General features: G+C 45.8%; 1 protein-coding gene across 1 annotated transcript in view; it reads left to right on the top strand.

Annotated features, from left to right (window-relative positions):
• OTC (ornithine transcarbamylase) overlaps positions 1–14130 on the top strand; it is a 41470-nt gene extending 27340 nt beyond the window's left edge. Inside the window, exons 6-10 of the mRNA XM_050936694.1 lie at positions 4362–4484; positions 8359–8412; positions 8493–8642; positions 10879–11016; positions 13185–14130. Coding sequence (XP_050792651.1) covers positions 4362–4484; positions 8359–8412; positions 8493–8642; positions 10879–11016; positions 13185–13244 — 525 coding nt within the window. The 3' untranslated portion in view covers positions 13245–14130. The remainder of the gene's footprint in view (positions 1–4361; positions 4485–8358; positions 8413–8492; positions 8643–10878; positions 11017–13184) is intronic.
• The last annotated feature ends 433 nt before the right edge of the window (positions 14131–14563 follow it).

The raw sequence follows: 14563 nt of genomic DNA, 5'->3' as shown, positions 1-14563 counted from the left end.
CCACAGAACTCAAACTACGAGATTCTTGTCACTCACCTCATAAAAACATAAGAAGGGCTGTACAGGGTCAGACCAAAGGTCCATATATCCCAGTATCCTGTCTTCTGTCAGTGGCCAGTGCCAGGTGCCCCAGAGGGAATGAACAAAACAGGTAATCATCAAGTGATCCACCCTCGTCTCCCATTCCCAGCTTCTGGCAAACAGAGGCTAGAGGGACACCATCCCTGCCCATCCTGGCTAATAGCCACTGATGGATCTATCAAATGATGAGTGCTTATATTATGTTAGCACCTAGAGACAGGGGCGGCTCTAGACATTTTGCCACCCCAAGCATGGCATCATGCCACGGGGGGCGCTCTGCTGCTTGCTGGTCCCGCGGCTCCAGTGGACCTCCCGCAGGCATGCCTGCACAGGGACCCTGCCTGCCACCCTCCCGGCGACCGGCAGAGCACCCCCAGTGGCATGCCACCCCAAGCACGTGCTTGGCATGCTAGGGCCTGGAGCCACCCCTGCCTAGAGATCCCAACAAAACCAAGTCCATATTGTTCTAGGTGTGGTACATACACATAGTAAAAGACAGTCCCTGCCCTGGAGACTTTACAATTTAAACAGACAAGATGGGAAACAGAGGTGAAGTGACCGGCCCAGGGTGTCACAGCAAGTCAGTGGCAGAGCCAGGAATAGAAGACAGGTCTCTTCACTCCCACTCTGAAGCACTATTCATTGAACCACACTACCTCCTGTGCAAATATGTTTTCTGGCTACCCCCCTGGATTTACTTTTTAAATTATGCCAAAATATTGACTCATTATTCTAATGCATGCTATAATTGAATCCTGTATGGTTAATATTGTCAATAATTTACAGTATCAACTCAAGATGGTGTCACATTTTGTGGTTGGCTAGAAATAAGATCAGATGATGAGTTAGACCTGAAACTTCCTAATTAATTAAACTAGCCTCTTCTACTTTCAGAAGGAGAGACTTGCAGCCTGGCCTTCTTTAAAATAAGCAAGCTTATTTCAGTTCGTGTTTTTTCTGAAATTTTCTGATAAACTGCAGGCCAGGGTAGGGACTGAATGAAACCTGGAAACTAAGTATCGACATGAAAAGAAATAGATTGCATGGGCAACTTTAATCATTTAGGTGAGTCTTTCAGTAAAGAGCAGAAGCCAAGTTTTGTTGCATTTCAGAGCACTCCCAGACTGCCAACAGGAGGCAATCATGTGGGGGAAAAGGGCTCCAGACTTTAACAACATTCAGTTTTTCTGGTTATACTAAAAACCAAAATACTTGGTTGTCATACCTAAAATGTGAAGAGAAACTGTAGTGCAATCTTAGCCAACTGGATAAAATGCCTAAGGCAGCGTACTAGGGTTGGGGGCAGAATGACAGGAGAAAAGTCACCTGAGGTTCAGGTATGAACGTGTCACTCTCTCTGGCTTCGCTGTCATGGTTCTGATTTAACCTAGATTGTTACCATTACAGCAAAAGTCTCTCGCTGTATTCCTTCTGTGCAGTTTTACAAGCAGGCAGTGACCTCTAAAATAGAAAAAGGAGAAGTACAAACCATATAGGGTAGCTCCTAAGCTTCCTCGGAGCTCCTTTCCTCTGGGTTTGGGTCAGCACAACCCCCTTGTATCTCACAACCATCTTTTAAGGCTGCATTTCTCAATGTTTTAGCATGGGCCACATTTTAATATAAAGATGGCTGTGTGGACCATCTCCACTCCTATTTGCCATCTCATAGCATCTCTTTGGCAAACTGGCTACATGGGAATATCACATGGGAAAGTATTTAATATATGTTTGCTTCTTTGAATGCAGTTTAGCATCTGGAAATAACAAGTTGCAGGCACCATAGGAATGGCCAGCTTTCCATGGCCCATCAGCAAGTGCCTCACACTCTACAATTTGTAACTTCTGTTTTAAAGTAATGAGCCCAAACAGGCTCAGTTGCAACTAATTAGCTCCCAGCTGGTACTTCCATCCTGCTGCTGCTGTACCCTAGATGAGAATTAACCCCTGAAATTACAGGCTTGGCATGGCCTCCTCCAAGGACCCCACTAGAATGGGATACAATGGGGCTTTTGGGGATGCTGGAAAATCTGTCTAGCTGTTATTCTCCAATACTCTGTATCCACCAAGTCCTATCCTGTTCTTTTGTAAACACCTAATAGTATGCCAGAAATATCCTTTCAACCAGTGCTCTGCATAGGCGTTATTTGCATTATGATTCCAGCTGGTGAAATGGTTGTAGCTGTTCTGGGAGGAGATGCAATTGCCTGCCAGCTACAAGGACAAACAGAATTGACAATGCTGGGCTTACTACTGAAGATTTGTGAAGCCCCTCAAAGGACAATATGGGGCCAGGGGTGAAATCAGGCACCAGAAATTGGCTCTCAAGTACTTTTCTTTGAAATACATTAAATATCCCAAATGTTGCTATTTTTTGACCCAGAAAACTGTGGTCACTGGCAGAAATTATGATATTTTTACCCTGGAGCAAGTCCACAAAAATTTGCTTTGGAGAGGCCATCTCTGGGAGAGAAAGGGGAGCTCCTTCCCTATTCTTGTTCAGGCCTCTGTGGTCTCTGCTGAGATTGTCCACATGGATACTAATTAGCTGAATGGATGCTTATCCACTGTGCCAAACCCCAAGTCTTTTAATTTAATGACAAACAATTGTTCAGTGGCAAGGCCTTTTGGCTGCTATAATACAGCAGCAAGCTGGGCCTGAACTGGTGACCTAGGAATAAAGGGCTCTAGATCATGTGTCAAGTCCTCTCAGCTATACTGGGGGCCCAGGGAAAAGAGTGAACATATTTGGTTTTATCTTTGTTTAAAAAGCACATTGCCCAGTAGTTACTGTGGTACATCTAGATATGCTTATTTTAAACAAGCCCCTTTTTGAAAAGGACCTTCAATTGGTCTGATCAGCAGAGAAGTGGAGCTCATTTCCAATTGCTCCTTCTTGGGTCTTGCCTATACTGAGTAGTTGCCCACATTTTCAGCCATTAATGGCCAGCTACTGGTATAGCTGCCCTGGTACAAACCCCAAGTGTAAACAGGCAAAGCCACTATTTGCACTGGTGTCAAGTATCTGAGGGGTAGTCAAGTTAGTGTGTATCCATAAAAACAATGAGGAGTCCAGTGGCACCTTAAAGACTAACAGATTTATTTGGGCACAAGCTTTTGTGGGTAAAAAACCCACTTCTTCAGATGCATGGAGTGAAAATTACATGCATCTGAAGAGATGGGTTTTTTACCCACGAAAGCTTATGCCCAAATAAATCTGTTAGTCTTTAAGGTGCCACTAGACTCTGTATTTGTGGCATTTACCCCAGTTTGAAACCTTTACCACTGCTAAATGTGGCTTTCCTTAACTATACAAATGTTTACTGTTGCAGCTACACCAATGACCGTAACTGGGGCAAATCCTCAGTGCAGACCAGGCCTAACAGTGAATGCCCATAGCTGGTTTTAAAATATTGATGTTTGCACATTGTATCAAAAGTTTTAGCAAAGTTAAAAAAAGAAATAGGAATTTCACCCCACTTGAATCCCAATAGACTTGGAGTGGGATTTTCAAAGCATCTAAGTGTCATAGGAGCACAATTCTTCTTGGCTTTCAATACAACTTCTCTTTCAAAATCACCTAAGAGCTTTTGAAAATCCTGCCCTTTACCTTTTGATAGAGACATATATTTCTGCTTTGAAAATTCTACAATCAAAGTTTAAGTCAAGGTGAATCAATAACACTCTGCTATAGTGTAAGAAGGGGTTCTCAAACTTCACTGCACCATGACCTTCTTCTGATAACAAAAATTACTACACAACCTGGGGGCAAAGCCAAAGCCCACGGGCTTCAGCCCTGCGCTTGAGACCTGTAATCTGAGCCCCATCGCCTAGTGCTGAAGCCAAAGCCTGAGCCCCACTGCTCAGGGCTGAAGCTCTTTGCTTTGGCCCTAGGCAGTGGGGCTCAGGCTTTGGCTTTGGGCTCCTGGGCCCCAGAGAGTCTAATGCCAGCCCCATCATGACCCACTTTGGGGTCCTAACCCAGAGTTTGAGAACTGCTGGTGTAAGACAAGGAGGTACATTCATTCAGTTGTCTTTTCTTGGATTTAAGTTCAGCTGTAAGATGCTTTTTTTTCTGCTCAGCTTTGTAAAGTCTTATTGCTTGTTTCTGTGTCTGCTACAGGTTTGATCAAAGCAATGCTCCACACATGACAGCTACTCATAACTGAAGGTGGCAAAGTTACACTGACTCAGCCTAGTGTTGTCACCACTCCTGGCACCTATTGCCACTTGTTTACCAAATCTCCAAAATCCTCACTGTGGTACTGTTATTTGTTTGTCAGGAACACTATGGCTATCTGAAGGGGCTCACAATAAGCTGGATTGGTGATGGAAACAATGTCCTGAATTCCATCCTGATGAGTGCTGCTAAATTTGGGATGCATCTGCGTGTTGCTACTCCAAAGGTAAGAGAGCCCTGCACTTGGAGGAAGGGAAGTAAAACTAACCAAGGCTCAAGTTCTATTCTCAGACACTTGCATGCCTCCCAGAAGCTGTGAATCTGGCTAGCCTGTACACAGGCCACGCAAGCGTGAAGAGGTTCCTCCCCCCTCCTTTGCCACCACAATGTAGCCCACAGTGAAAACATGATGAATTGTTATTTATTTCTAGATGGGCTAAAGTGCAGTTTCATGCAAAGACAGAGATAAGCTTTCTACCCCACGTTGCTTGTAGTCTAACAAAGAACCCCATTTATGTGCTTCACTATTGGGTCTTAGTATTTTGATTTAAGGAGATCCCTAGGAAGATGTAGTGTAAAACCAATGGACCCCACTCGTCGGTGGGGGATTGAACCTGGGACTTTTGGAGCTTAGTGCATCAGCCTCTACAGTCAGGGCCGGTTTTAGAAAGTGCAGGGCCCAATTCGAACACTTTCGGCAGGGCCCCGGCAGGGATGCCTGAAAAAAAAAAAAGTAAAAAAAAGCCTTTCATTTCTTAGCAACTGGTTCCCTATAAAAAGTTCTGCCACCGTATGTATTTTTTGTACCAATAGGGTTACCATACATCCATATTTTCCTCCCAGATGGCGATTTAAGAACCAAAAAGCCTGATATGTCCAGGAAAATACAGATGTATGTTAACCCTGCCTAAAGTTCTTTTTTAAAAAGATGGGCCTGAACTAGAAATAAGCTCCGCCACTTCCTGAGGGTGTGCTAGGGTGCACATGTGTGGGTCCCAGCTGCTCCCTGCCCACCTCATTAAAGCAGGTGTGCAGGGTTACTTCCCTGGGAACTGCAGGGCACCAGTGGACATGGGGCTGGCTGGAGGTGAGGGGGGAGGGGGCAGGAGGTAGGGTCTGGCTGCAGGCTGGGCAAGGGGTGTGGGGCAGGCTGGAGACAGGGCATGGGTGGGCTGGCTGGCTTCAGGCAGGGCCACAGAGGGGGTGCGGCATGGGTTGGCAGGGCTGGAGACAAAGGAGTGCAGGACTGGCTGGCTTCAGGCATGGGGATGCTGCAGGGGTTGGCTGGAGACAGGGCAGGGGGTGCAGGGCTGGTGCGGGCAGGGCAGGCGGTGCGGCAAGGGCTGGCTGGAGACAGGGCAGGGGGTGCAGGGCTGGAGGCAAGGCAGGGGGTGCGGGGCTGGCTGAAGACAGGGGCTGGTGCGGGCCGGGCAGGATGTATGCGGCTGGCTGGAGACGGGCTGGCTGCGGGCAGCGGGTGCAGGGATGGCTGCAGACAGGAACTGGTGCAGGCAGGGCGAAGCGGCGGGGCTGGTGCAGGCAGAGGGTGCAGCAGGGGTTGGCTGCAGGCAGCTGGTGCAGGTACAGGGGGTACAGCTCATCCTGCATGGTGAGTGCCCCCTCCCCCTCCCTCCCCTATCAGGGTAGCAGCAGCAGCCTAGGGCTCAGGGACTATTTAAAGGGCCTGGGGCTCCCCTGCTTCCACTGCCCCAGCCCTGTAAATAGCCGCAGGAGCGCGGAAGTGGCGGGGCTCCGGGGGCTATTTAAAGGACCAGAGCAGCAGAGGCAGCTGGAGCTCTCCTCCCCCTCGCTACCCCAGGGCTCTGGGGGCTATTTAAAGAGCCCGGGGCTCCCCTGCTTCTACTGCTCCAGCCCTTTAAATAGCTGAGGGAGCCCTGGGGAAGCGATGTGGCTTCGGTGGCTATTTAAAGGACCGGGGCGGCAGAGGCAGCTGGAGCCCCGGCTCTTTAAATAGCCCCCGGAGCCCCCCGCTACCTCAGGGCTCTGGGGGTATTTAAAGGGCCCAGGGCTCCCTTCCTTCTACCGCCCCAGCCCTTTAAATAGCCATGGGAAACCTGGGGAAGTGGTGAGGCTCCGGTGGCTATTTAAAGGGCCGGGGAGGTAGAAGCGACGGGAGCCCCGGACTTTTTAAATAGCCCCCAGAGCCCCACAGCCCCACCCCAGGGCTCCAGCAGTGGTGCTCTGGTGGCAATTTAAAGGGCCTGAGGCTCCAGCCCCTGCTGGGAGCCCCAGGCCTTTTAAATTGCCCCCTGGGGAAGCTGGGCCACACTGGTACAGCACACTGGCTTTTGCCGGTATGCCGTACTGGGGCTTGGGCGTGGGGCCCTCTTAGGGGCAGGGCCCGATTCAGGGGAATTGGTTGAATTGGCCTAAAGCTGGCCCTGTCTACAGCATAAGCGAAAATCCAACTGGCTCTTAACTAAGGCAGTAGACCAGACTCATTTAATTATCTCTAAATGGTCTTGGTGCCACTGGATGGGACAGAACACCACACCCAGACAGTGTGTGGATTACAATAGCACATAGGCTAAACCAGTGTTTCACAACCTTTTCAAGTTGGCAACCACTTATTCAAAGAAAACAAACAAACACCAAACCACTTTATATTTACCTTAAAGTATATCCATGAGAACAATGCTAAGCCAATATAATTTATTTGTGTGTGTCCTGAAAGGCTGACAGAGAATGCTTCCCCTGAAGGGTAAGGGTGTGTGGGGAGTGGAGGAGCGAGATTTTCTTTGCTTTAGATTATAATAAAATTTTCAACATCTCATGATGCCCCTGATTTCCTTTCTGATTAATCAGTTCAGAAACACTGGTTTAGGCACAGCAGATGCAGAGGAAGAGGGTGTCAAGCTGGAATATAAATCTCCTGACCTTTGCTATTTGGTATCATAGTTGCCTTAATCTCAATGGATATGCATGTTTTGTTTGGTAGACTTTTTACATAGATTTGCTTATATATAAAAATAATTAAAATATAAAATGACTCACTGGGGCAGGGACTGCCCTTCTACAATGTGTTTGTGCAGCACTCTACTTAATAAGGTCCTGATCCTGACTGGGGCCTTTCAGCACCTACTTAAATATGAATAATAGAACTGTGCAGGGGATGGACATTGGGCTTCCCAAAAGAATTCAAAATTTCATTTTGTTCCAAATTGGAATGAAACTTGAAAGTTTCAAAATTCTCTGGAAAGGAAAATTGCAAAGAACTTCTTACTTTGCGTTGACTGAAATGTTTCATTAAGACAAAATTGTTTTGTTTTAATTTTGACTTAAAAATCTGATAACATATAGAATAATACAGAATAAAAAAATCAAGACAAAGTTATTTCAAAATGAAAAATTGAAATAAATCTATTTCAAAAGTGTCAGAATGGAATGTTTTAACATTGTTGGAACACCTTGTTGATGAGGCCTGGCCTAGCATGAGTAACTAACTCCTGGAGGGAGATCTCAACATTTCTTGGAGGATAGGATTAGGGCGCTAAAGAGATCAATAGGCTGAAAACAGAACATTTGTGCTAAATAAGATAAGTAAATAGGTCAGTAGGCTAAAAAGACAGAATGTCTGAGCCAGATAAGATAAGAGGGAGAACCATTTACTAGGAACAAGAATAACAATATATGGACAGAATATGCAACGTAGCCAAACCAATCTCAAAACGTGTAATGCAAGTAAATGCAATGTAATGTGTAACTGTATATAAAAGAAGTGGTTTGTTGGGTAATTTTGAGTGTGTGGTATGCCTTATGCACCCTTTGCATTTGAGTCTGATCAACTCAGCTTTGCATTACTGTATGCCAAGTAAAAATATCTGAGTGACAAAGTCTGGAGTAGAACAGAGTTCTTGGGAGGCCAGGTGGAAAGTGTTCTCAAAGGGAATTCCAACACACCTTTCTCCAGTTTTTCTCCAAAATTAAATTTCAGTAAAAGTCGACACAGTTTTGTGGAGCATTTTGATTTTGACAGAATAGCATTCTCCCATGGGAAATGGTTCCATCAAAGTTTTTCCAACCAGCTCAATAAAATAATAATGTAAATGTGCATTGTAATGTTATCGTCTTTTTGACAGGGCTTTGAACCGGACCCCAACGTAGTTAAGGTAGCTGAAGAGTACTCTAAAGAGGTATGAGCCAATATGTTAAATATGGTTTACTTTACGTTTTGAATGAAGTTGTCTGACCTCCCTTGCCTTACTCACATTAGTATAGCACCGAATTGTTTTTCACGACTGATCCCTTGGAAGCTGCAAGTGGAACCAATGTCCTAGTTACAGACACATGGATAAGCATGGGACAAGAAAAGGAGAAGGCAGAGCGAATGAAGGCATTCCAAGGTTACCAGATCACAATGCAGGTAAAGATCAAGTTCCAACTCTTGTGAATGCTTTGTGAGTAATGGGGTTTCAGAGGGCTTTGGAGCTGGTCTTGTGATGATGTAAGAAGCTCCTCCCCGCTTGTAAAGTTCAGCCCTGACAGAAGCTGACTGACTCTCTCCCCTTCCCTTGCTGTTCTCATGGGAGAGGGAAGGGGAGAGCAAAGTGCCCAGTAGCTCAGAAAGCTCCGCTCCCTCCTCCCACAAGAAACACAGACAGGATGTGCCTCTACTTCTCTCCCCTGTAGTACCTGGCCTGGGAAGGGGCACGGGGGGGTGGGGGTGAAGAGTCCCAAGAGCTGCCCCCTCCAGCCTGGTAAGGGAAGAAGCCCCTTCCCCACCCCTACCCCCGCAGGTCTGTGAAAAAGGAATGAAGAACACCAGGAGAAGCAGAGCTGAGGCTGAGGGGCGGGGTGGGCTGGACTGAGCGGGGTGGAGGCTGATGGAGCAGGGGCTGGGTGAGGGCAAAACTGAGGGGGGAAGGGGACAGGATTAATTGCTGGGTAGAGGGTGGGAAGATTAGGGGTGAGAGTTCCTGCAGCAGAAGCCAGAATCATCTTACTCAATACATCTGGGAGAGTGGACACTAGTGGCCATGCACAAACACACTGGGGATGGGCAGGGGGTTGTTCAAAAATCAAAAGAAAAGACCAAAAACCATAATATAATATTTTTTTTAAAAATATCTCCTGATTTTTTGGGGGCAGCAGAAGAGGTGTCAGACTCATGATTTTTTATCTCCTGTGGTTGGCAGTACTGAGTTTATTTGTTCTGGTCCACTTCTGTAGATTCCATTTTTAAAGATCAACACCATCAAAGCATTCATTTGATAGCTCTTATGAGGAAGGGTCACCGGTATTGGTGTACACTCCACACCAATGCAAAGCCCCCTAACCAACACAATTGCTGTCTGAGTTACCTGAGGCTTACCCTGCCAAACTTTCTCCTTCAGTCTGGCCTTTCTGGATGGGTCCTTACTGGACACACAAATCTAGGGCACAAACAGAGGGAAGGTTTTGCTTTCTCCTTCTCAAGGACTCTGTATTTAACTTTTTGTTCCTCCCAGCCCAGCCCACCTTGTTATAGCCACACTGCAAGAGAAGATCTTTTGAATGGTTCTCAGGCTAAATCGCAATAATGCGCATATTGCCATTCATAGAGAACATGACCAGGGCACCATTTTGGGCAGATTTGCATGTATCTGTAAATGGGCAAAGCTTTAAATAAATATCTTTAAAAACCCATTTAGCTGAAATAGTTATCAGAGCAACAACTGCTAGAGAAAATGGAAACAAAATATTAATGATTAGAATATAAATAATGACATTTTAGTCTCTGTTAGCATCGGTGATCTCACTGACCATATATTAACTCTAGGTCCCCAGAATGCTAGTAGAAGACATGGCTCAACTTGCTTAAAATTCTGTAATCCAGGGGTAGGCAACCTATGGCACGTGTGCTGAAGGCGGCGGCGGCAAGCGAGCTGATTTTCAGTGGCACTCACACTGCCCGGGTCCTGGCCACCAGTCTGGGGGCTCTGCATTTTAATTTAATTTTAAATGAAGCTTCTTAAACATTTTAAAAACTTTATTTACTTTACATGCAACAATAGTTTAGTTATATATTATAGACTTATAGAAAGAGACCTTCTTAAAATGTTAAAATGTATTACTGGCACGCGAAACCTTATATTAGGGTGAATAAATGAACACACGGCACACCACTGCTGAAAGGTCGCCGACCCATGTTATAATCCTTTGTTCATCTATTAGGTTGACGTATTATGAGTTACTCATATCAAAAGAATTGACCAAGGCCTTTTTATACATCTCTTAATATGCAGTTATTGCCATTGTCCATATATTTTGCTGGCATGTGGCGTTACTGTCCAGAGTGTACTTATTGATTGATCTGCTGCTTCATCACAATTCAGACTCTCCTTTCAAAGACAAAAGTCTAGGGGTGAAATCCTGGCCCCACTGAAATCAGTGGTAAAATTCCCATTGACTTGAATGGGCCCAGGATTTCACCCTGGATTCTTATTTCATTTGCACTGGTATCAATCTGGACTAACTCTGCTAATGTCAGTGGAATTACTTCGGGTTCACACCAAGTGTAGATGAGATCAGAATCTGGCCCAAACCAGTTTCTCACCACTTAAAGATCTTGCTAATGTACCATCACATCACTCAACTTTTTCACGCTTTTTTATCTGTAGATGGGAAAACAAGCGGCCTCTGACTGGACCTTTTTACACTGTTTACCAAGAAAGCCAGAAGAAGTTGATGATGAAGTATTTTATTCTCCACGATCACTGGTTTTCCAGGAGGCTGAAAACAGAAAATGGACAATTATGGTATGAAAAGCAAATAAGAACAGTTTGGGCATGGGTGGCCGGTGACCCAGGTGTTGGGGGATGCTAGTCCCCAGGCCCTCCCCTTGTGCCCAAGGCCCCATCTCTCCTCTCCCCTTCTGCCCCCCTCCCCTGCAGGAGCCCAGAGCACCCCCACCGTGGACCCCGGCCCCAACTCCCGGCAGCTGGGGGGCAAGGCCTCAGCCCCAGTGCTCCAGGCGGCAGCGCAGCCAGCCCTGGTGCACGGGGTGGCAGCGCCCCCAGCCCAGTGTGCCGAGCGGAGCAGCCCCAGTCCCAGCCACTCTGAGTCCCTACAGGAGGCAAGACGGCCAGCCAGGGCACTGGGAATCTCAGAGAGGGAGCCTGGCCTGGGGGTGGAGAGTGAGCAGGGCCATGCTAGGCTGTTTGGGGAGGCACAGCCTATCCCTGCCTACGATACCTGCCGCCCATGAGTTTGGGGTTAAGCAGTAGTTGACTATTGTTCTACTCTTCAATCCAGATTTGGATTTAACATGACTCCCCAGGAAAGCACATGCCTTAATATAAATGTTTCAAAACCCCACCCTTAAGTGCATTAAATGTCAACTCTTTCCTGTTTGTATCTTAATCTGCTCCTACTTGACCCAGATTGTTTTAATCGAGTGAGATCTACTCTTTTAACTGCAATTTATTATATGGAAATCATTGAGTTACACTAGCAATTAGCTTGAGCCTTGTCTACGTGTAAAACTTAGGTTGACACACCTTTGGCACTCAAGTCTAAAAAATCCACACCCCTGAGTGCTGCAGCTATGCTGATCTAAACTTCCAGTGCAGATGCTGGTAGGTCAATGGAAGAATGCTTCCATTGACCTAGCTACCATCGCTTGAGGAGGTGTAGTTACTACTGCAATGGAAGAACCTTTCTGTCACTGTAGTGTGTGCCTGCATTGTAGGGTTACGGCACCGGCACCATAACTATGCTGCTATAACCTCAGTAGTGTGGACAATCCCTTAGATACACCTCTTTCAAACACTCCAAATACCAATCCCAAGAATGGTGCTACAGAGGCTACAGTTTTCAAAATGTTTATAGCAGATGGCATCAGAGATGGCTATCAGAGCTGCCACAGAAGGTAGTGGGAATTTTGTTTGAAGAAAGATTGCAAAATGAAGCCTTTGAAGTAAAAGTATGTGCTCTTTACTTACATATTGGGCTATGGCCTGGATAACACTAAGTGTACCATGCGAGCTACAAGAATATATTCAGAATTAAACACAAATTGTAACTCCATCCTCAATATTCCTACCAGTGTCATATTTTTCACAACTACTATTTACTGTAGGATTGAGAACAGTCATGCTGACAAACATTGACCTCCCCGAAGTGAGAAAACAGAAATGGAGTCACCAGCACTCTCAGAGGAACTTGCATTTGTTCTAAGCACACCTTTCCAATCAAATATTACTGTAAAACTGTGGCAATATAAACTAGAGTAATTCCTGGACAAAAATAGATAAAAAACAGAAGTGCAGGGTCTGTGTATACAAACACGTAGATAAAAACAAATCTGATGAGATACAATCTTACTTCTGATTGTCACTTTCCAATAGTCTCATTCTACGGTTGATATACCTAAAAATTGTCAGCAAGTACGAAGCACAAGAAAGTTGCATGACACACAATACAGCCAGGGTTTTCTATTTTATGGGGCAACAACAACTGCGGTTAAACTGGGTCAAATCTTGAGGTCCTTACTCAAGTAAAACTCCTATTGATGTCAATGGAAATTTTGCTCATGTCTTCATTGGGGGGGGGTCAAATTTTGCTCCCACATACTCAAGCACGAATCAGGAGTAACTGCAGACGGAATTCAGTTTAAAAGACTTCAGGATTTGGTCCAGTATTGATACTGGTTCTAGCATTGTTTTTCTGAACTCCTCCGCTACTGTGCATTCATGTATGGTGTGCACAGAGGAAACCAATTGAATACAAACAGAGCACTCTAATATTTAGACTTTTTGATGTTTCGCCATTGGAAATTCTAGAAAATAAATCTAAGCATACAGTTTCTGCTGGGAAAAATTGTTTATAGCACTAACCCTTGGAACTCAAAAATATTTTTCTCTGTTTATTTTGTTGGCAGTGTCTGTTTCCAATATGATTGGGTTTTTTTTCTCTCCCCCTCTAGGCTGTCATGGTTTCCCTGCTGACAGATTACTCACCACAGCTGCAAAAACCTACATTTTGATGCTTGGGTTCCTGCCAAGAGAAAATATTCCTCACCAGCAGAATATTCTAGTCTGCAAATATATAGCTGTCTTTCATACAGGACCAAAGCAATGAATGAATCCTTAAATAAAACTGCATAGGTTGGCTCCGCTGAACTGTATAATATTGCTTTGCACTCATGAAAACTTTGGAGACGATGTGAATTAAACAGCACAGCATTGCAATAGTAGTGCTTTTCCTAGATGCTTTAAGTTCTGTAGCTTTTGTATCAATTCATGTCTCTTAAGTTTTCTAAAGCTGTAGTTTAGCGAATGGATCCAGCAGTGTCATAAGCAGTGGTTTATGTATGTTGTGGTAGAACTAGTGTTGTAAACTTCCAAATCTATTGTATAACCACTGTGCAGCTGCCCCTAAATCTACTGGATTTTCTTGCTGATCTCGGGGCACATGCTCAGAGAACTAGCACCTTCCTACTATATTCTGGGACCTCAACATTCCCTTCTTAGTACAATTTCCCTAGCTGCACCCTGGCCACCTTGTAACCCGACCTCAATCTGGGTTTGAGACTGTAGAGGAATCAGGAAAATTCCTGAGGGCTAGCTGGAGAATAGTGATGTGGTTCACACAGAGGGATTGCCACAGGGTTGGGTATGGGAGAAGAAAGATGGCTAAGAAGTATTGGCTCACTATACTTCCCTGCCCCGCTCCGTCATCCATCTGGACAGAATTCTGGCCAATGAAGCAAGTCCTCCATTTTTTTCATACTCTCTGTGGCAAAAAGCAAAGGTGAGGGGATTCTAAGTGAATGTTGCTTCACGGTGGGAGTTTGCTAGGTTTCATCTAGCAGTGATGTGTGGCATGCATACAGTTAATTCCTTTTGGTAGTAAACAGAAGTTTGTGACAACTGTAGGTTGGTTGTGAATTTTTGAAATTTCAATGAAAACTTTGCACAAAATGTTTTCAAACCTTTTCCCAAATTTCTCTCTCTCTCTTTTTTTTTAAACCAGCTCCTAGACGAGTTGGAATTTACAAAAATGTGGAAGTCCCCAAACAGCCTAGTGTGGCCCTGCCCATGCTCCACCAGGCCTCCTCCTTCCTGCTGCTACCTTCTGTGGCCGAGAGTCTGGGGCAGGAAGGCTAGGCACCATGGTGCTCAAGACCAAACCACGCCGTGCCACCCATCCTCCCAGCGCTGGGACCACACTGGGGCTGGGGGGGGCTCCAACAGCGCTGCCCACCTGCCCAGTACTGGGGCTGGGGATGCACGGAGGGAGGAGGAGCAGTGGCCGTGGGGGGTGGGGCACTCTGGCCTCCAGCAGGGGATCAGAAGAGGCGGG

The sequence above is a fragment of the Gopherus flavomarginatus genome, chromosome 1, assembly GCF_025201925.1.
Source record: "Gopherus flavomarginatus isolate rGopFla2 chromosome 1, rGopFla2.mat.asm, whole genome shotgun sequence".
NCBI classification, from domain to species: domain Eukaryota; kingdom Metazoa; phylum Chordata; order Testudines; family Testudinidae; genus Gopherus; species Gopherus flavomarginatus.
This window is presented reverse-complemented; position numbering and strand designations above follow the sequence as displayed.